The sequence below is a fragment of the Manihot esculenta genome, chromosome 3, assembly GCF_001659605.2.
Source record: "Manihot esculenta cultivar AM560-2 chromosome 3, M.esculenta_v8, whole genome shotgun sequence".
Taxonomy (NCBI): Eukaryota; Viridiplantae; Streptophyta; class Magnoliopsida; order Malpighiales; family Euphorbiaceae; genus Manihot; species Manihot esculenta.
In genome coordinates this window covers 10,482,035-10,505,286 of record NC_035163.2, presented here as the reverse complement: position 1 = coordinate 10,505,286, position 23,252 = coordinate 10,482,035, and the positions used below count along the sequence as shown (strand labels likewise).

The 23,252-nt window shown below is 36.7% G+C and overlaps 1 protein-coding gene and 1 long non-coding RNA gene across 5 annotated transcripts in view; both read left to right on the top strand.

The window, feature by feature from the left end:
• The window catches only part of LOC110610261 (protein FAM135B), a 47,925-nt gene extending 27,321 nt beyond the window's left edge, over positions 1–20,604 (top strand). For 2 of the 4 annotated variants that reach the window (XM_043955194.1, XM_043955195.1), the window contains 7 exons: positions 16,888–17,077; positions 17,182–17,241; positions 17,323–17,577; positions 18,031–18,289; positions 18,369–18,574; positions 18,888–18,938; positions 19,711–20,604. In XM_043955194.1, the coding sequence (XP_043811129.1) occupies positions 16,888–17,077; positions 17,182–17,241; positions 17,323–17,577; positions 18,031–18,289; positions 18,369–18,574; positions 18,888–18,938; positions 19,711–20,001 (1,312 nt within the window). In that variant the 3' untranslated portion in view covers positions 20,002–20,604. The remainder of the gene's footprint in view (positions 1–16,887; positions 17,078–17,181; positions 17,242–17,322; positions 17,578–18,030; positions 18,290–18,368; positions 18,575–18,887; positions 18,939–19,710) is intronic. The other 2 variants (XM_043955196.1, XM_043955197.1) reach the window with 2 other exon arrangements.
• LOC122723334 lies at positions 9,447–12,390 on the top strand. The gene is made up of 2 exons (XR_006350256.1): positions 9,447–11,513; positions 11,607–12,390. It is a non-coding gene; the product is annotated as an uncharacterized LOC122723334 (long non-coding RNA).
• Positions 20,605–23,252: the final 2,648 nt, after the last annotated feature.

Genomic DNA, 23,252 nt, shown 5'->3' with positions numbered 1-23,252 from the left:
GATATGAAGAACGCATTCCACCATGGAAACTTAGAGAAAGATGTGTTCATAGAGATGCCTCCTGGATTTGCTGATGAAAAGACGCAAGAAAGGTGTGCAGATTAAAAAAGGCATTTTATGGGCTTAAACAATCTCTCAGACCTTGGTTTGACAGGTTTAGCAAGCTATGATGTCTTTTGATTACCAACAGAGCAATGCTTACTATACTTTGTTTGTTAAACATCGCAAGGGTGATATCACCCTTATTATGTATGTGGATGATATAGCTGTGACAGATGATGATAAAGATGAAATTGCTCTACCTTTTTAGTTGTTGACTCAATAATTTGAAATCAAATATCTAAGAAAGCTTTAATATTTTCTAGGTATTGAGGTGGCCAAATTAGAAAAAGAGATCTTTATCCTCCAAAGAAAGTATATTGTGGATCTTTTAGAGGAAACTGGTATATTGGAATAGATTCAAAGGCCAATCATGAGTAGCCGCCAAGGAAATAAACAATCGGACAGATGCGAGCTTGGCAACTGGGGAGAATGTATCAGAATAGTCAACTCCATAAGTTTGTGCATAACCTTTGGCCATTAAACGGGCCTTGAGGCGAGCAATAGATCCATCAGGGTTTACTTTCACTGCAAACACCCATTTGCATCCAATAGCCCGCTTTCCTGGGGGCAAGGACATCAATTCCCAAGTACCATTTGTGTCAAGGGCCATCATTTCCTCTTCCATTGCAGCATGCCAACCAGGATGGGACAAAGCCTTAATAACAGTTTTGAGAATTGAAATAGATTCTAAAGCAGTGACAAAACAACGAGAAGAGGATAATTGATCATAAGAGACACAAGATGAAATAGGATAAGTGTATAGGATAAGTGCAAGTACGTTTACCTTTGCGAAGAGCAATGGGCAAATCCAAATTAGACAGTGAAGGATCAGTTGGACCAGGATTGGTCGACGAAGAAGCGGGTAGCGGAACGGAGTCAGAGTCCTCTAAGCGTCTGGAATACACATGAAAGATGGGAGGGCGACATGAGTGAAAGGTGTAGGAGTAGTCTGAGGAGACAGAGAGTGAATAGTGTATAACAAGAGGTCATCTTTCTCCTCCTGGGTGTTATAAACAAATGATGGCTGGAAAAAACGGAGTGGACTCAAAGAATGTTACATCCGCAGACACAAGATACCGATTCAGATCAGGAGAAAAACAACGATACCCTTTCTGACGTCGAGAGTAGCCAAGGAAGACACATTTGAGTGATTTGGGATCCAATTTAGTAACCTGTGGACGAACATCACGAACAAAACAAATACAATCAAAGATACGTGGCTTAATAGGAAACAAAGATTTAGTGGGAAACAAAATATTATAAGGGATATCACCATGAAGGATGGAGGAAGGCAGGCGATTGATCAAAAAACAAGCAGTGGATACAGTATCAGCCCAAAAACATTTAGGTACCTTCATTTGGAATAATAGGGCTCTAGCTACTTCAAGAAGATGTCGATTTTTTCTTTCAGCAACTCCATTTTGTGAAGGAGTGGCAATACAAGAGGACTGATGAAGAATCCCTTTTTGTAACAAATAAGATTGAAATTTCCCAGAGAGATACTCTTTAGCATTATCACTTTGCAATATACGGATGGAAGTATTGAATTGGGTTTGGATTTCAGCATAAAATGCACAAAAAATAGAAAATAATTCTGAACGACTCTTCATTAAAAATAACCAAGTAGTACAAGAGAAATCATCAATAAAAGTAACAAAATACTTAAAGCCAGACTTAGACACAACAGGACAAGGACCCCAAACATCTGAATGGACTAACTCAAAGGGGGACGAAGCCCGTTTATTGACTCGAGACAGTGTAGGTAAATGATGATGTTTGGCAAATTGACAAGACTCACAATCTATAATAGATAAAGAATGAAACTGTGGATATAACTTCTTCAAAGCCAAGGGAGAAGGATGCCCCAAACGACAATGAACATCAAAAGGTGCTAAACGCGTGGAGTATACCAGAGATCGAGGAGATCGAGGTAGCTGCTGATCCAAGACGTAAAGACCCTCTGACTCACTCCCTCTACCAATAATTTGCTTCCTCAAAAGATCCTGAAAAACTCAGTGATCAGGAAAGAATGAGACACAACAATTCAATGCACGAGTTAGTTTACTCACGGAAAGCAAATTAAATGCGAACTTAGGGCGATATAACACAGAGGATACAGAAAGAGAAGGGGTTAAGTTGACATGACCAGAACCCATGACAGAAGATTTAGTGTCATCAGCAAGAGTAACATAAGAAGGCAATGTATGAGACTCAAGATTGGACAAAAGGGTAGAATTACCTAACATATGATCGGTAGCACCAGAATCAATAACCCATTTGGAGGATGAAGACACAAGACATGCAGTAGAGTTACTTGACTCAGCAATTGCAGTGATAGAGGAGGAATTAGAGGATTTTAGAGATGCCTGGTATTGGATGAATTGTGCATATTCATCTTCAGATATCAAAATTCCCTTATCGGAAGATCCATTCAATTTGTGTTTCGTGATTTTAGTCATTATAGGAATCACACTAGTTACGGTGGTGGTTTTAACTTCAGCCATAAGGACAACCAACCTAAAACGATAGCAACAAAAGAAACACAGAATCAGAAAACAATACTCGGCGTGAACAGTACCGATGAACAGTACCACGTAAACAGTGCCGATGAACAGTGCCGATGAACAGTACCCAATATATGAATAGTACCTAAAACACTTTCACTCAACACCTGAACGGCAAACAAACCTCAGATCTGACAAGGGGACGGTGTGGCGACTCTAACGACGGTGAGATCCAAATGTTACCCTTTATGGGTAATCCAAATGAACAGAACCCTAAGTCTCCAAAAAAATTTAAAACTTGACGAGAGAGAAAAAATTAAATCTCTACGAGAAAGGCTCTGATACCATGTAGAAATATAATATTTTGTTATTTCACAATAGAGATTACAACCTATTTATACACGAGAGACGGTATCTAAACAGGAAGGAAAATCAAGCCTATGATTAAACAATCCCTAAGATTAAGCAACTGACCCATCTATCAATATTTACTTCCTATATTAACATATTTACTTTCTATAACTTATAACGGTATTCTGCTTCAGCATTTGATCGAGCAACAATATTTTGTTTTTTACTCCTCCAGATGACAAAGTTTCCTTCCACAACTGTGTAGTAGCAAGAGGTGGATCTTCTGTCATCAAGAGATTCTGCCCAATCTGCATTTGTAAAAGCTTCAACTCGGCGGTGACCATGTTTGAGTAAAGAAGCCCTTTCCCTGGCTCAGACTTTAGGTATCTCAAGATGCGAAGTACAACTTGCATATGAGTCTCGCGAAGGTTATGTATGAATTGGCTGACTGAGCTAACAGCATAGGCTATATCTGGTCAAGTGTGTGAGAGATAAATCAACCTTCCTACCAATCTCTGATATCTTTCAATATCCGCAGACTCACCAGTTCCTGCTTCCAGCTTATGATTACTTTCAATGGGAGATTCTGCTGGTTTATGCCCCAACATATCAATTTCTTCCAAAAGATCCAAAATGTACTTTCTTTTGGGAGATGAAGATTCATTTTTCTGATCTAGCTACCTCAATACCTAGGAAATATTGCAGATTTTCTAAATCTTTGATTTCAACTTCTTGAGCCAACAACATTTTTAGTTGAGCCATTTCCTCTTTGTCATCACCTGTCACTACTATATCATCAACATACACAATAAGAAGGGTGATCTTACTCTTGTGATGTTTGATAAACAGAGTGTGATTAGCATTGCTCTATGGTAACCAAAGGAGATCGTGGCTCTTGTGAACTTGTCAAACCAAGCTCTGAGAGATTGTTTTAGTCCATGTAAAGTCTTTTTTAATCTGCACACCTTTCCTTGTGTCTTCTTATCAGCGAACCCAGGAGAAATTTTCATGAACACTTTTTCCTCTAAATCTCCATGGAGGAAAGCATTCTTCACATCAAAATGTTGCAAGTTCCAGTCCAAGTTGGCTGCGCAAGATAATAGGACTCTGATTGAGTTCATTTTTGCAACTGGGGTAAATGTCTCTTGATAATCCACTCCATAGGTTTGGGTGAATTCTTTGGCAACCAATCTGGCATTAAACCGTTCAATTGTGCCATCAGCTTTGTGTTTCACTCTGAACACTCACTTACAGCCAACGAGTTTCTTTCCAAGTGGGAGAATGTCAAGCTCCCAGGTCTCATTTTTAGCCAATGCTTTCATCTTTTCAATCATTGCTCCCTTCCATTTAGGATCTACAAGAGTTTCTTTCCAATCCTGTAGACTAGACACGGAGGAAATAGAAAAGGCAAAGGCTCTATAGGAAGGAGACAAGGATTTATAAGAAACAAAGTTAGAAATAGGATGTTTAGTACAATATCTAATCCCTTTTCTTTGTGCAATAGGTTTGTGCAATAGATTTATCTAAGTCATTGGAGCATTCAAGAGTTGTGGGTAACTCACCAGAAGAAGATTTTTGACTTTGAGTAGACTGCAGAATGGCTTCTTCTGCCTTGTCTCTCCTCGAATACCTTCTCAAATTTGGCTTCTCCAAACGACCAATTCTCTCTTCCTGATTGGACATCTCTCCCTGTCTACTAGAACTGAAACTCTCTAGTTGAACCATATCATTCAAAATCACAGATTTCGGGATCACCTCTTCTTGCTCATTATTCTCCTCCTGAAGAGGTGAGTGGGTGGTACTAAAGTAGGGTTCAGTTTCTCGGAAGGTAACATCCATACTGATTAAGTATTTCCTAGAGGGAGGGTGATAACACTTGTATCCTTTCAGTGTTGGAGAATACCCAACAAACACACATTTAAGGGCGTTGGGATCCAATTTCCCTGCCGTCCTAGTATGGACGAAGCAAACACACCCAAATACTTTTGGTGGAACAACCTACGAATTCTTACCTTGTAGAATCGCTAAAGGACTCATAAGGTCAAGGGCCTTGAGGGACATTTTATTGATAAGATAAGCAGATACAAAGATTATATCTCCCTAATATGCTTTGGGTAGATTCATGGTGAACATAAGAGATCGAGCTACCTCCAATAGATGCATATTTTTCCTCTCAGGAACGTCATTTTGAGAACTATTTTAAGGACAACTAGTCTGGTGTATTATCCCATTACTTTCCCAATAAGCAGAAAATCTACTATCCATGTATTCTCTTCCATTGTCAGTTCTCAATTGAGTACAAACCATCTTATGAAAGGATTGAAAACAAGAAAAGACATCACTTTTAGGACATCACTTTTAGCTTTAATTAAATAGACCCAAGTCATTCGAGTGCAACAATCAATAAAGGTAACAAACCATCGATTACCAGATAAGGAGACAGTTTGAGTAGGCCCCCAAACATCAGAATGAATAGTCGCAAAAGGAATTTGACTTTTATGAATCAAAGGAAGGATGTCCTAGTGTGTTTAGCATATTCACAAGCATCACAAAATAGAGAACCAAACTGAGTTCTAGGAAACAAATTAGGATAAAGTTTTTCTAAGACAAAAAATGATGGATGCCCTAACTGCCTTTGCAACTGTATTATTTCTTAATTGACATCCTTATTTTCTCAAAAATAGGCTTGAGATATTGAATAAACCTAGATCACCCTCCAACATGTATAAGCCAGCATGCAGCCTACCATTGCCAGTCCTCTTCCCTGTGCGAAGATTCTGACTAACACAATGATCAGGAAAGAATTCAATTTTACAGTTAAGGGCATTGGTGATAGCACTGACAGTCAAAAGGTTGACAGGAAAGTGGGAAACATGGAAGACAGATGATAATTTAATGTTAGATGTGCAAATAACAGAACCTGTTCCAGATATGGGAGTAAAAGAGCCATCAGCAATTCTGATACTATCTTTGGTTAGAGAAGGAAAATAATTGAGAAAGCCTTTAGAAGAGACTGTCGTGTGTCTATTCACACCAGAATTGATAATCCATGGAATATTATTAAGAGATGAAGCATTACCTGACTTTACAAAGTTAGATGTGGCACTGAAGGATGAGTAATCAAAGTTAGGAATCGAGACTCTTTTACCTTCTGCCATCGAGACCCTTTTACCTTCCATGGTAAAGGTTTATGAACTGTGACAGAATAGGAGGTATCCAAGGTTGTACACACAAGAGAGCCCAATCGATTCACCAAAAGACTGGGTAGCAGCACGGGAAGGTCGGAAAGATGGTCAGAATCATCGCCGGAGTGATCGGAGTGGCGAATCAGCGTCAAGCGATGGGTCACGCGCCGGGAAGCGATGGGTCACGCACTGGGAAAGGGAGGCGCGTGAGCCTCACGCACAGGTTTTTCTGGCGTCGGAGCTGGGCGATCGACTGGCGACCGACTGGCGAGCGATTCTCCTTATGCCAGCGGTGAGAGGAGAAAAGGCTCCTAAATGGGTTAGTACCAAAAAGCTAGATCTAGGGTTTTGAAACCTTAAAGAGGAAAAATTGAATTTGAGCCATAAAATCAGGAAAATGCTCTGATACCATGAAAATTTTTTTGAACATTTAGAGTATTCTTGTATTTCACTCTTAATCTTTACAATTGGTCTACATGACTATTTATACACAAAAAATTATATCTAAACAGGAAGTAAATAATAATTACAGAGATAATTAAGGATCCTAATCAAATCAAATCAAATCATATATCTAGAATCAGTAAATAAGTTAACATTGTTGTAGTTAACATTGTTTACAACAATTTGGAGTGCGAATGAGCAGTAGTAATATTCTAATATATAGGCAATGGAATTTGGAGAAGGCTTCCAAATTGAAATAAATCTCAATGTCTAGAAGAGATTCAAGGCAATCAAGATAAATATCATGTTTGGAGGAATAGGAAATGTATGAGGAAGAATATTCATGGGCATAGCTTCAACGGAACACATCAAATTGCAAAAGGCAGCCTAACTCGAGTTGTTCTTGTTTCCACGGTCTACTCCATGTTTTGGTACGTTAGCCCATGTGGCATTATGGAATGAACTTAGGGAGAGTAGGCAATGACCTAGGAGGAAATTGTATGGGCCTCATCGCCCAAGGCTGTGTAACCCACTTTTGGCCCATATTTCATACTATTCAATTTTAGATTTTTCGTATTTGGATTGGGCTTCACTTCTAGGTCCAAAATCATGCAAGATTTGGCCATCATAGTGTTAGGACAAGTTAGTTATACTTGTGTTGGTAGGGTTTGACTGTTATTTTTAATAGGAGTTCAATTCCATATGCTAATAGGATTACTCATCTAAGTAGTATTTATGCAAGGCTATAAATAGTCCATCAAGCTTATGATTTTCAATAGTGGAGTTTAATAGATCATATTGCTTTTGCAAGCTTTGTTTATTATCACTTTATTAAAGTGTGGCGAAATTGTGACTTGTCATTATCCTTGGTGTGGCGTCCAAAATATGTATTAATTTCCTTGTGGCATTCTGCTTATCAAGAAAATTAATTCCTTTTTTTTTTCACCTGTCCTAATTATTTCATCGTCATTATTTAGACTTAGTTTTCAAAGTGCTTACAAAATGATTGTAATAATTCAATTCTCAGGTCATAAATAAATTTTTCTTTACCTATCTTTTATGTTTTACTATTTATTGTTAATTTTATTAATACTTATCATTGTTTCTATTTATCTCACTGTTTCAACTATATTTCATTGCTTATTCTGATTCAGTTTTATATCGTTTCTTCAGTTTATTCAAAATACTAAAAAAAAAAGATTTTAGATTTGCACGAGTAAAAAGGCAAAAAAAAAGGATGTTTACTGTTGTGTAAAAAAAGACTTCAACAAAGGTAGTGATGCGCGAAAGGAGTTCAATCCATATTCAATAAATGCAATGTAGAGTTTAATGAGTTCATTAAGACCATGGAGACACATTTAAAGCAAATGAGTAGTCGAGGCAAACCAGTCCGCCACAACAACCTAGTCTTGAAGAGTCTCAAATCAAGACTGAGGAAGACCCGACTGAAGAAGAGAACGCAGATATTATCCACTATGTTGAGGTTAAGCCTTAATAACACAATGATGATGAAAAATATGCATAATTCAAGAGAATGCCATGATGAAGAGATCAAAGATGCTATGATGATCATGGTTTTAAATCGCGATCGCGGCCGCGGTCGCGGGTAACGGAAATAGGTCTGTAACAGCCGTAACGTAACGGTAACGGCCTGGCGCTACGCAAATTTTTCAAATCAATTTGCAAAGTTCATAAATGATATGATATCAATAGATTTAATTCAGAACAATGTATACAAATATATAATAAACATAAATATATCAAATATATACTATTTAGCTTAAATTAAATACCATATAGGAAATTACCAACCTCACTTCCACCAAAAAGAACGTCGTGCAGGTTCTTGTTGGTCTTGACTTTGGCTTTCTGAGTTTTGATCATTAAGGTGATGCTGCTGATGTTGATAGTATTGCTGTGGATCAAAACTGAATAAAGAACTACCACCCATAATATCATTAGGATCACCATAAGTTGGCTGAGGGTATGATAAAGCTGACTCTGCTCCTGATAAGGGGTAATATGAATATGCAGGAGGATAATTTGTTGGATATGGCACCCCTCTAAATTGGCCATGGAACCCATAATTTGATGAAGTATCTTCAGATGATGAGCTACTACCAGGTCCACCACCATACATAAAATTTGGATTATACGTGCCAGCGTTGTATCCATAATTTAATGAATCAATTGACCCCTCCTCATATGCAACATCCTTACCTCTTGTTTGGGATGTTTCAGCACCACCAGTACCAGAACTATGAGAGCCTCGTGATCTTTGATATGTACGCATCGGAGATGGTTCAGAAGTAATTCTAATTCCACTTTGTCTTTGACTAGGTGGATCTTGTGAACTACGACTACCACCTCCTTCAACTGTGGTTCCTCCTCCACCTTGATCACCACCAGCGTCATCATCATCACTACTAGAGCTGGATAAAATAAAAGAATCATCATCACCAGCAGCACCTTGTTGTCCTTGAGTTTGAGTGGCAGATTCAGACTGTGATGGAGCATTACCCGCCTCTTCATCATCTAACCATGGATTTGGTTGCCCATCAAGCAATGGAGATTCCCTTTCCTCCAACCTAGAGTTTAACGGATCATCTTCTTCAAAAATATAATCCAAATTAATTGGATCGTAGCTCCTGTCTAACTCCTGTTGGCTCTTTCTTGTCACATTTTCGATTTTCAGCCTCATGTTGTAGTGCACAAAGACAAGTGCATGTAATTTTTGATACTTCAATCTGTTTCTTGTCTTGTGTGAATGAGAGAAAATGTGCTCCAATTTCTCTCGCAGTTTGAAGCTGAAGTTGTTTGGCTCAGTACTTTAATAGCGATTTTTCTCAACTCAGGAGCACTTTCTCCATAATTAATCCACCACTCAGCTGCAAAATATTTTAAAATTTTTATTATTTTAATGAACTCAGCTGTATAAAAATGAATGAACAAAAATAATTTATACTTATTTTATAAACTTAGTAGTTAGTACCTGGATTAGTGAACTTAATTGCCTTTTGCGCCAAAGCTGTTCCAAAACTCTCTATTTTGTCCCGAAAAAGTAGGGCTTACATGTTCCAAATTCCAGTAAGTTAACGTCAAGTTCAAAAGCAACAGTTCAAGTTTCAAGCCTTCAACTACACTAACATAGTATTAGTAACACTTGAGAGTTGAGAATTAGCTTGTTAGTTGTTACTTACTTGATTTAATGCTTTTCCTTGATTTACTAAATCCCCCTCTAGATGTTGAATCACATTTTTGAGACCCAACATGATCTCATTATCATTTCCAATATCATGTTGGCCATATTGATATTGAGGATTTAGAAAATATCCTGCAAAATAAAATATGAAGATAGATAATAAGTTATCTCTTAATTTAACAATTTAATTTTCTAAACTATCAAATTATAATACAATGTTCTTACCAGCGGCATGCAAGCATTGAAAATTCCATCTATGATCAATTATTCTCTAATATTCCAAATAGCTTCTAGAATTTTTTTGAATAGCCAACTTTGCTCGCTCCATTGCCTCATATATAAATCCCATTGTTGGCTTGTCATCCCCATCAACTAATCTTAAAACCTTCAGGAGAGGTTCTTGAACTTTCATTATTTGTTGTGCCCTCTCCCAAAAGTTTCTTCCTTCGTTGCCTAAGCCAAGCACAATTTTCTTGGCTTCATGCGCTGGATCACTTGTTGCTTGTCCATATTTACTCATCATCCATTGCTCCGATTCGAACATATTCCTTAGCCCCACCCTATAACGGATAATAGACTCTAAAGCAATGAAGTTTGTGGCAAATCTAGTGCTGCCAGGTCGAATAATATCTCTATTGTCCGTGAATTTATTCATATAATTGACTATCCAATTATGATTATAAATAAACTGAGTAATTACTTTGGCTTGGTCAATTATTTTTTTCACACTCTTCTTCTTTCCAATATCTTCCAAAATCAAATCAATACAATGAGCACTACAAGCAGTCCAATATAGATTAGGGAATTTCTCGATCAGTTTCTTCCCTCCTAATTTAATGGCAGCTTCGTTGTCCGTTACCACTTGGACAACTTTTTGAGGGTCTATTTCTTCCACTACTTCTTTCATAATTTTAAAATAGTATTCTCCATCTTTATGTTCCACATTGGATGCATCAACAGACTTGTGGAATACTGTGCCTCTGTTTGAGTAGACAAGGAAATTTACTATACTCATACGTGTTGGCCCACTCCAACCATCACACATTATAGTAACTCCCCTCTCCTTCCATATTCCATCAAATGAAGCTATATATTTTTTCATTTCATTGTACTCATTTTTCAGATAAACTTTTGCAATTTCATAAGCACTAGGTGGAGATACATTAGGCCCGATTTCTGCTGCTGTTCTTAAAAGTGGCTTTGTCCACGGTGACTTAACAATATTGAAGGGAAGCCTATTATGTATAACAAAATTTCCAAATGCTTTCAACATTTTCTCCTTCTGTGTCTTCAACCATTTAGTTTTTAATTTTGGTTGCCTTTGTTGAGCTCTGCTTCTCTCTATCTTAACTTCTGTGGCAGCCAACCGAGATGCCGGTGTAGATACTTCTGCATATCTTTGTGCTTCTCTACCTCTCTCACGTGTAGTAGCAGAATGACCCAACACTTGCCTGCTACTACCACCAACATCAAATCTAGATCCAGTTCTCCTTCTAAATTCATCTTCTTCCAACTGTCTCATGCTCGCCCGTCTCGCCATTTCCATTTCGATGTCCTCCTCCTCCTCTTCATCATCATCGAATCTATTTATATTCATAATTTCTTCTTCTAATTCTCTTTCTCTTTTTTCTTTATCCTTTTTAGCTAATTGGTATTCTTTCAGGACAGCGGCCATATCCTTCTTAACTTGGGAAGAAACTTTCTGACAACCTGCAATTTGACCAGGTATGTTAGCCAAGTGCAATTTCAATCTTGTTATTTCACCTGTGACTTTTCTCCCACAAAAATTACAAATCAGTTCTCCTTTTTTCCTCGTAGGTGTTGCAAACTTCCATCCAATATCATCACTTGGTTTACCACCCCCTTGAGTAGAACCAGAACCACTTCCACGAGGCATTTTCAATACAAATATTTAATAACTGTTCACAAAAATTAAAAGATATCAAATGTCAAATATATGGAAGGCAAATTTTTTTTTTCATAACTAATATTTTAATTTTAACCTAACTCCATAGTCCATATATTAATTTCTATTTAACACAAATTATATAAATATGAAATTTTTAATTGTCAAACCACAAGTCTCAGTCTACCACTTTTAACTCAAAACTAACACTTTAATCCACAAAAATTAAAAAAAAAAAATACAGCAACTAAAAATAATTTAATTTCATAATAATTTCTAAAAAATAGTCTAAACTAAATTAACAAAAACCATACAATTTATACATCTAACAAATTAATAGCCTCAAAGTATATTTTTAACTCAAAACTACAAATTTAATCTACAAAAATTTAAAAAAAAAAAAAACAGCAGCTTCAGATTCCTCTGAATTTTGAAAGTAAAAATACACTATTAGTTTAACTCAAATCTAACACTTTAATCCACAAAAATGAAACAAAAAAAATACAGCAACTAAAATTAGTTTAATTTCATAATGATTTCTGAAAAATAGTCTAAACTAATAAAAACCATACAATTTTTATAGATCGGACAAATTAATAGCTCAAAGTATATTTTTAACTCAAAACTACAAATTTAATCTACAAAAATTAAAAAAAAAAATACAGCAACTTTGAAAGTAAAAATACACAGAAATATTAACTTACCTTTTAGAAGAAATTGCCTTGAAATGAAGTAGTTAATGGTAGATTGAAGCTTGTAATTGTAAATGAGAAATGTTTAGGGAAGCTTGAGATTGAGATATTTGAGAGAAAAGGAAGAGAAAGTTGGAAATTTTAGTTGCAAAATGAGGCTGTCTGCTGTGCTTGCTGGAGAAGAGGGAAAAGGAAGAGAAAGTTGGAAATTTTAGTTGCAAAATGAGGTATCTGCTGTGCTTGCTGGAGAAGAGGGACAAAAGTGGTCATGCATAGCTGGTCTTTCTGCAATCTGAATATATTCTCTGCAATCTGAACATATTCTCTGCAATTTGAATTGTGTTGGGATAAAGTAACGGCCGTTACCGTTACATCACTGTCGGTAACGGCCGTTACCATTACGTAACGGCCGTAACGGCCGTTACGGATGCAATTCAAGGGGGGCCGTTGGGTAACGGCCTAACGGGTAACGACCCCCCTTGATACCGTTACATAACGGCCGTTACGTAACGTAACGGCCGTTATTTAATACCCTGACGATGATGGACTCTTTAGTCAATGGACATGTTAGAGTATGTACAACTAGCTAATTGATTCCTACCATGTATAGATAACAAAATCATAGGGCATAACCGTAGGAAATATCATAGAACATAACTACAGGAATTTTTATTCTTTTCTATATTTACTCTTCTGTAATCTATATAATTGAAATGAAATGTATAGAAAATCTCTTCGATTCTCTTGTGTGTTTTTTTTACTAGGGCTTTCAATTTTTTTAGTTTTTATTTAGGTACTATTCATCGGTACTATGATTTATCTTGGTTTGGAAGCCTCTTCCAAATCACAATCTCTAGAATGGATTCAAGGCAGTCAAGATAAATATCATGTTTGGAATACTAGGAAATGTGTGAGGAAGGATGTTTGTGGCATAGCTTCGACGGAACACATCAAGTTGCAAAAAGCAGTCTATACCAAAGGTTGTTCATGTTTCCACAGGTCTACCCCGTGTTTTGGTAGGTGAATCCGAGCAGCATTTTTGGAATGGAGGGAGAGAACTCAGCCATTACACAGTCTAGGAGGAGATCGCACGGGACTCATTGCCCAAGGCCATGTAACCCACTTTCAGCCTGTGCTTCATTTTGTTCAACTTTTGAACTTCTGTATTTTTATTGGAAATTAATTGGGCTTTATTTTAGGTCTCATGTAAAATTCATCCATCATAGTGTTAGGATAAGTTTTGATAAGTTTTACTTATTTTGATAGGGTTAGTTTCCTGATTCAAATAGGATTTTCTTATGTACTAGAAGGATTTGATTTGTTCTCCTCCCGCTAGGATATAAATATATGTTCAAGGCTGCATTGATGCCCCTAGGTGATGAGCTGTTGATATTCTTATTTTCTTTTTAATACAAAAAAAGTCTCTTTTCTTTGCATTATCTTCATGACTATTAACTTATCAAGGATCTCTCCTTTGTGGTATTAGTAGCTTGGTTATTATGGCTTGATCATTGTAGAGCAACCTTTAGAATTTACCTAAACCTTGTTCTTACCAAAGTTGTGTGCAAGGGTTTCATTGAACATTCTGATCTTGGGTTTCCACTTCACTATGGGTCTCGGCTGGTGGGTTATTGTCATGGGTTTCTCTCCTCCTCCTCCACTATTCTCAGGGTCAACTGTTTCTAGGGTTGTAATCAGGTTTCCCTGGTCCACTTTGTTGCATCATTTGGTGCGACTAAAGCATGATTTGCTGCATTTAAGTGGTCATGTCTAATAATTCTTGATTGGAAATGGGTGTTTGGGGAGCAGTGGATGCACTGTTGAACCTGGGAAGGTTGTTAGTAATACCGTTTGGAAGATTTAAGAGGAAGTAAATATGTTAATATAGGAAGTAAATATTGATAGATGGATTAGTTACTTAATCTTAGGGATTGTATAATCATAGGTTTGACAGGTTTAGTGAGGTGGTCCAACAATTTGGAATGAAAATGAGTAAGTGTGATCACTCAGTGTTTTATAGAAATTCTGATAGTGGAGTAATTCTGCTTGTAGTATATGTGGATGATATCGTTATCACAGGAAGTGATATTGCTGGCATCACATCCCTAAAAGAATTTCTTAAAATACAGTTTCATACAAAGGATTTGGGTTCATTGAAATATTTCTTGGGAATCGAAGTTATGCAGTGTAAGAAAGGCATCTTCTTGTCTCAAAGAAAATATGTTCTTGATTTGTTAGTAGAAACAGGAAAATTGGGTGCTAAGCCTTGTAGTGCCCCAATGATCCCTAACTTTCAACTTACCACAGAAGACAGTGAGCCATTTGCAGATCCTAAAAGGTATAGAATATTAGTTGGCAAGTTGAATTATTTGACGGTGACTCGTTCTGATATTGCATATTCAGTGAGTGTGGTAAGTTTCCTACTGTTGCTCAGTGGGATGCTTTGGGACAGATTCTCTGTTACCTTAAAGGGGCCCCAGGGTGAGGGCTATTCTATGGCAACCATGGGCACTCAAATATTGAATGCTTTTCTGATGCTGATTGGGCAGGCTCGAAGGTTGATAGGAGGTCAACTACTGGGTATTGTGTTTTTGTGGGAGGTAATTTGGTCTCATGGAAAAGTAAGAAGCAAAATGTAGTCTCCCGTTCTAGTGCGGAATTTGAATATCGAGCCATGGCACAAGCCATTTGTGAAGTCTTGTGGGTATGTCAACTATTAGAAGAAGTTGGGTTTACAAATTCGGTACCTGCTAAGTTGTGGTGTGATAATCAAGCAGCTATCCACATTGCCTCCAATCCAGTATTTCACGAGAGGACTAAACACATCGAGATTGATTGTCATTTTGTTCGTGAAAAGGTCCAACAAAAGATAATATCAACAGAATATATCTGAACTGGAGAACAATTAGGAGATATCTTTACTAAAGCTCTAAATGGAACTCAAGTTGATTATATATGTAACAAGTTGGGCATGATTAACATTTATACTCCAACTTGAGGGGGAGTGTTATAGGTTATAGGAAGTAAATATATTAATATAGGAAGTAAATATTGATAGATGAGTTAGTTACTTAATTTTATGGATTGTATAATCATAGACTTGATTTTCCTTCCTGTTTAGATACCGTCTCTCATGTATAAATAGATTGTAATCTCTATTGTGATATACAACAAATATTATTTTTCTACAAAGATATTGTGGTCTAGGGTAGGCTTGGCAAACTCAGAGATTCTGAGGTGGGGATGACATTAATTCTGACTGACTCCACTGGATCTCCATCGGTTTTTCTTGAATTTGGTTGGGAATTTGGGGAGAAGAAATATCTGCCTTCATTCCTATAGACAGGCCAATTTGACAGCAGATTGATCTGGGAGATGGCTAGATGCTGTAACGTGTCCCAGACAGGTGGTCTAGGTTGATTGTAGGGTGGTCTCAATTATTTGCAAAACAAGTCAGAGTTAGAAGGCTGGCAGGGTCTGCCTTGCGATGGCACTCTGATGCTTTAGTTAATAGATTGTAATGGTAGTGAACATTGTAATGGTAGTGAACGAGAACTTAGAACACAATAAATGAGGAGAGGAATTAGTGAGTAAGCAATAATTGTAAGCTCTAACCTAATCTAGGTGTGAAGTATATATACATTTTGTAGTTCACCGTTTCTCTAATGATTGTGACCATTAATTTACAGACACATCAAATTAGATGGGACTTGTATGATTGTACCACTGAGGTGAAAGTATTATAATCTTGATTTCCTAGAGTTGGGGTAATGTTATGTCAGGATGCCGCTGATCGATGCAAGCAGTGTATTAAATACACTGCCAAAGGTGTATAGACTATAGATAGCATCACAGCATGATCCTCATGAGCCCTCCACTCTTTGACCATTATTTAGACTTGCCAGGCTTATGCAGACTTAGAAATTAGGTGGTGAAACGTTCCTTGGTCCAAGTTACATCCAAGATGCTTGTCAGCTAGGATCTTGCTAGCCAACTGACCGGTTTGAGGTGGGCCAGAGTTATGCACGTCTCGTAGATAGTGGCGGCCGCGGCCATATTTGGGTTAATAAGATATTTAATTATTTATGTTCCTACGAATTTATATATAAATATTTCCAAAGATAGTATCAGTTAAACTACTTGTTAACAAATCTGTTATACATTAGATATGTTAATACATTAACAGCTACATAAAAATAGCTAATATTGCACTTAAGTTGTTCTGAGGAATTGTATAACCAATAAAAATCACAAAAATTATAAATTTTATTAGTAAAATAATAGTTTAGTGTTAAAAAATAATGATAATTGAACATTATGTTTTTTAAAATTTATTTTGTGTTGTTTTATGTGCATGTACAGAATCAAAATTGCAAACCTTGATCAATGTAAGCTTTTATTCCTTCCATTTAAATTTTATCTCTGTTGTTTTATGTGTGCATATGTCTAGTTACATTACATGCACTTTATTCAGTTGCTTCTTTTTTTTGGTAAATTCCAGGGTAAACAAAACCAAAATATTAGAGTTTCTGAGTACAAAATGGGCCGAGGATCGAAGGGCTGAATGGTCAATATGGATGGTTTGCTCAAAGGTTGAGATGCCTCATCATTACATTAGCAGGCGAAATAAAGATTTTTCCCACCCTACTGTCCCAAAAAGAGTTGCCAGCTTGTGGAAGTTACCTGATGACGTAAATTCTCTCCTATCTGATTTTATCATTATAACTTCAATGATATACTCTGATAAATACTTTACTCCATAGCCTAAAATTTGAATTTTCTTTGGTGCGTACAGCCTGTCCAAACCTTGGCTACACGTGCTGAGCTTCATCGGCGAAGTATTGCACAAATGAAGGTGTTCTGTTTATCCGCATTTACTTATCTTCTCAATCTTGGTGAATTGTAGTTCTTCAGAGCACATTATATTTCCATGCAGATTAATAATCAGTCAATTCAAGACATGCATATTTTTGGAGATCCTCTTCGAATTCCTATTATAATTGTGGAACGTGTTATGAATGCACCCCGGCGTGCTCTTAGTGAACATTCTTACTTTAGAAATGTAGACCTGATAGATTCGCCTATCTTGCTCTCACAACCCAGCATTGAAGCTGAAACAAGCCTATTTAGTTCCAACCTGAAGCAGAATGGTCGTGAGTTGAAGGTTGTTGTCTTTGTGCACGGATTTCAGGCAAGCCTTCCTTTTCTCTGACTTCATTTGAATAACTAATTTCTGTTACTTCTATTTTACTTTCCTCTTCACATTTTTTTTGTTTGTCATTCTCTTTTTCTTTAAAGTGGTTATTTTTATTTTGTTACAAGAATTATTGTCATCGCTTTATTGCTTATTGGTTCCTTGCTTAAATTATTTAACCATTTGAGTCTCTTCTATAACTATACGTTAATCCTTTTTCTCTCTTACCCTGAATTCATTGAGCTGCCTGAAATTTAACATCACTATGCTTTATGGTTAACAAATTTCCCATTTGTTCATCCATGTTTTACTGTCTGCCAAGTGCTATTTATTCTCTTTATTTGTCAATATTTATTCTCTTTCTTTGTCAAGATAATCTTTTACAAAGTCCACCTTGCAGTTTTAAGCATATTTGAGTTAATTTTATTTGTATCAAACTCAACACATTAGGGACATCATCTGGATTTAAGGCTTGTTCGAAATCAATGGCTTTTGATAGACCCCAAGATAGAGTTTCTTATGTCTGAGGTAAATGAAGACAAAACATCTGGAGACTTTAGAGAAATGGGACAAAGGCTGGCTCAAGAAGTGGTCTCTTTTCTTAAAAAGAAAATGGATAAAGTTTCTAAATCCTGCAGCTTGAGAGGTGTCAAACTTAGCTTTGTTGGGCATTCTATTGGAAATATCATTATAAGGACAGCGTTAGCAGGTATACAATCATCTAATTGGAGACCCAAATCTTGCAGTAGTCTATAATTTGATGATTGATCTGGAATTGTTTGCAACAGAGAGCATTATGGAACCATACCTGAGATACCTCTACACGTATGTATCTATATCTGGCCCACACTTGGGATACCTTTACAGTGCAAACTCCTTGTTTAACTCTGGCATATGGCTTTTGAAAAAGCTCAAGGGATCACAATGCTTCCATCAGCTTACTTTCACTGATGACGTAGATCTTCGCAAAACTTTCTTGTACAGACTTTGTGAGGTACTGAAGATAACTAACCTTACATAATATTTTCTGGCAATAGTTTTATTCTCTCCCTCTCTTCCCCCATTCTCTACACTGTCCAGAGCTATGGATGAAAGAGAGAGATTAGCGGCAAGCCTAGACACTTCTTTGTTCCAATGACAAATGACCAAGCCATGGCCTCCTTTTTCTGAGGCTATTTGGCTTTTTAGAAAAATCAAGAAAATATTGTCATCACTATTATTCAGTGAAGTATCTATTAAACGAAAGTGGATGTTACTCTTCACTTTTTTGTAAAATGGATTCTGAAACAGTTGCTTTGTTCTTTCAGCAGAAGACACTCGAGAGTTTCAGGCATACAATACTGCTATCTTCACCTCAGGTACTTCCTTATCATGCTATTTCTTGGGGGAGAGGGGTGGAGGGACTGGTTGTTCATAAAACTGTAAAATGTTTATGGTCATTTTCTTATGACAAATTTGTACAAGCGTGGTATCTTTGGATGGGAGTTCAAGTTTGAGTAGATTTTGTTATTTGTTGATAATTTGTGGGAATAGGGACAATTATTCTCATTTGCAATAGAAGTTTGGTGGCATTATAGGTAAAACAATATGATCTTGAAACAATACATCAACTGCAACTGGGCCATGATAAGTTGGCCTTTGTTTCATATTGAAAGGTTTAGTGCATACTTGGTCTTGAGGATGAAAGAAATGAAGGAACTAAAAAATCAATGCAATACTAAGTAAGAAGTGCTAAATGAAACCTTGTTTGATCAATTCCAAGTGCTCTATGTTTTTCTAGTGAAAAGTGAGACATTTTTTAAAATAAATATTAATATATGAGGCAAAAGTTCACTGTTCATGGAATTTTTCTCTAGAAGAATATATATATATATATACACACACACATGCGCACACACATATATATCGACATTTGTTGCTCAAAAACATACTTTTTTTTTCTTGCAATAATTGGTTTCAATTGAGATTCGAACTCAATACCTTACAGCTTTGGTGATGACTCCAATGTCAATGATTTAGCTCAAATGGTGCTCTGAAACATAACATAGTAGTTCCTCTGGGAGATTTTGATATAACAAATGAAAATATTTTTCACAATGCCATTGTGCTTATTTGTTTGTTTCATCTCAGGATGGTTACGTGCCACATCATTCTGCGAGAATTGAGCTGTGTCAGGCTGCTTCCTTGGATTTCTCAAAAAAGGGTGCAGTATTCCTGGAGATGCTGAATAATTGCTTGGATCAGATACGTGCCCCGACCTCTGAGAATCGGCTGTTCATGCGTTGTGATGTCAACTTTGATACCTCCTCCTATGGCAGAAGCTTCAATACATTGATTGGGCGGGCCGCCCATATCGAGTTTTTGGAGTCCGACACTTTTGTGAAGTTCATCATGTGGTCTTTTCCAGAACTATTTCGCTGATATCCATGGAAATCACCTGCCATCTCCACCCTTCCAGCTTTGCTGGCATCTTCAGCAAGTGTTTCGCTTAATTATCTTTTGGCTGCGGGACTAGCAAAAATGGGATGTGAGGTCAGGTAGCTGAACATTGGGCAGCTGCATTCTTCGTTGGCATGCATATTCCGGCTGACCGCACTGACTTTGAGTCAAAGCCAATTTCACTAGAAGAAAGTGATCATACCCTGTGAAATTTATCATGCCTGACCTACAAAACGATGTTATTTGTATGCTCTTGGTGAGGTATGAGATGCTCAAAGCCATCATTTGTCTGTAAGGAAAACTCGACTCTTGGTTTCGGGGTCAGTGGTGTAATTATCATCTAGGTTTAGAATGCCTGTTTGCCAGATAATAGATTGTGCGTGAAAACAGTTGAAAGTGAACAAGCTCAATATAGCTAAGCTCTCCAGTTGGCATGTTGTAATAATATTGTCATAAGCTAATTTTATTACTTGCTTCTGTGGGAAGAGAAATCTATTTTGTACATTTCTCTGAATGTTTCTCTGATCTCGGCGTAATTTTTCAAATTATAATATATTTTTGTTAATCAGATTTATTATTTAGTTATGCCTATTTCTGTCAGGTCCTAGCATAGATTTACCCATATCTTTCATACGATTCTTCCCTTACCCCTTAACGCTCTGATGTATTTTTCAAATTTCATATCTAGCAGCAATTCAGCAACTCCCAAAGGCAGATCCAACACATAATAAAGGAAATCATATTATTATTAGTAAATGTATAATCAATTAAATACTCTTTTGACAGCCTCCTTCTCAATTAATTAATATTTTGCCACATCAAATACTTGATCAGAAGGGGTTGTCTTGTTCTCGAAACTGAAAATGGACTAGGATTCAATTTGGGGAGAGTTAGAATACATATGAATCCCAAGAGGGACTACCGGAAATAGGTTCAGCGAAGAGGAGGATTTCTACGCTAAATATTTTCGCAAAAGAAAGTATTACTTTTTGTCAAAAACTATATTCAAACAAATTCAATGCCGTGAAAAAAAAAAACAAAAACAAAAACAAAAAGCTAGAAGGACAAAATTGATTTTCAACTATACCGTGGAGCAATAAATAGCAAAAAATTTTTTTGGCATAAATCTATCACTGAATTATCATTAAAAGAGTAGATAATTAAAAGAGTAAACAAAGTGATGACCGTGAGATTTCTTCGTCCAAATCAGAGATGAGGCCTACGATATCGGCCCATCACTCAGATACCTTCGAGCCCTTAGTATGAACAAGGTCTGGTTCATTCAAATGATAAGGCCGGGCTCCTTCCTGGCGCGCCTCAACCGGGCTGGCCCATTCTCCAGTTCCGAAGGGGAGCCCCCTTTAGCCCAATTTCGTCCCCTTCATCCGGCCCAGTCTAGCTGGCCCAACCAGGAACCTAGAGTAAGACCCATCCGTTTATCTTGCTGACCCGCCCGTCCGTGTTCTGAAAGGATCAGAGGCCGTTATGCATGGGGCAGAGATCTGATTCCTTCGTACGTCCGTATCAGCGTGGCAGAGACAGGTGGTCTACAGATATTCGTTCTATCGGCACGTCACTAGCGGACAAAAGGAAACCTATAAAAGGAAAAATACTCTCTTCTAGCTTTAAGTTTTTTCTAAATTTTACAGAGCCCATTGTAAAAACTCTATTTCTCTGGATATCAGATCATCACAAAGGATCACTCATGAGAATTTCAAGTTTGAGCTACAGTCTCCACGGTCTATTTACTATTTTTGGACTTGTTTACCCTTTTTAGTGATAGTTTAGAATCAAATTTAAAAAGAAAATGAAATTTGATGAGAGGACAAATTTTTTTAAAAAAATAGTAAATTAAAAACAAAATAATAATGGAAAACGCCAGCAAATAGTCTTGTAACTATATGCACGCACCTTTTTATGTGCATTATATATTTCTTGAATCCTACGACTCTAATTTTATATCTTCTCTCGAATCTGAAGTTGACAAAATCTACTTTAATTTAAATAGAGGAAATTGAGTAAGTCTCTAAGTGCGTAGGAGTACAGAATTAGGTAAAGATTCTCGAATCTTGATGGATGCGTACTAGAGTAGAGTTCCCGTAGTTAATTGGAATATAGGGCTTCTTGTAGTGGGAAACCAGTGGAGTTTGTGAATAGAATGGTTAACATAATTTATCTTCAAGAAACTAAGTAGATAAGGAAAGGCGAGAGAGATTGGCACAATGGTTTTGAGTTATGGCACATTGGGCATTTGAAAACAATAGAAATGGGTTTAAGAATCATATTTTCCTTGTCTGGAATCAAAAATTTCATAAGAATTCACTTTATTTTTTTTTCTATTAAAAATTTCATTTCTTTCTTTAACTACTAAAAAATTCATTTCATTTTTAACTTATAAAATTTTCAAAATTTTCATTTAAAAAAAATAAAATTATACATAATTTGTAAAAAAAAAAAATTTTTTCTTGCAAAATGAATTATACCAAACAAGAGATTAGATTTAGGATTTAATGATAAAGATGGTGAAAGTGAAAGAGAGATGGTGATAGGCTTTACTTCTCCAAAACTTTTTCCAGCTAAGCATAGTACTAATAGCTGACTTGGCAACTTCTAAGCCCAAAAAATACCTCAATTAACGTAGGTCTTTAAAAGTAAGCTTTCATTCCTAGCAAGAACAGAAGTACCAGTTAAGATCACATCATCAAAATACACTAACAAAGTAAAAAAATAGTCTACAGTGGATTGCACAAAAAATCAGTGAGCTTGCTGAAACTGTTGGAATCCCAAGTCATGGAGAAAAGTAGTAAATTTTAAGTTCTCCCTCTAAAGGCTTATTTTAGCTCATATAAGGATCTTTTAAGCAAGCAAACTTGCCCAGGCTTGGCTTTAGTATAGCCTTAAGGAGGCATCATATAAACTCATTTATTTAGATAGCCATGTAGAAAGGTATTATTTATGTCAAGTTGAAAGATTGACCACTGTTTAACTGTTGCTAGAGCAATGAACTTCTCACTATGGTTAGTTTGACCATAGGAGAAAACCTCTCCTTATAATCCAGCCCCTCAATCTGGTTATAGCTCTAGCAATTAAAAGGGTTTTATATTTGTCTACCTCACTAAAAAGACTTGCATTTAATTTTATAGGCCGATTTTAATCTAATGACCTTTTTGCAGAGAAGTCAACTCCCATGTCTAGTTCTTTTCCAAACCTAGCAGCTCTTATTACATAACTTC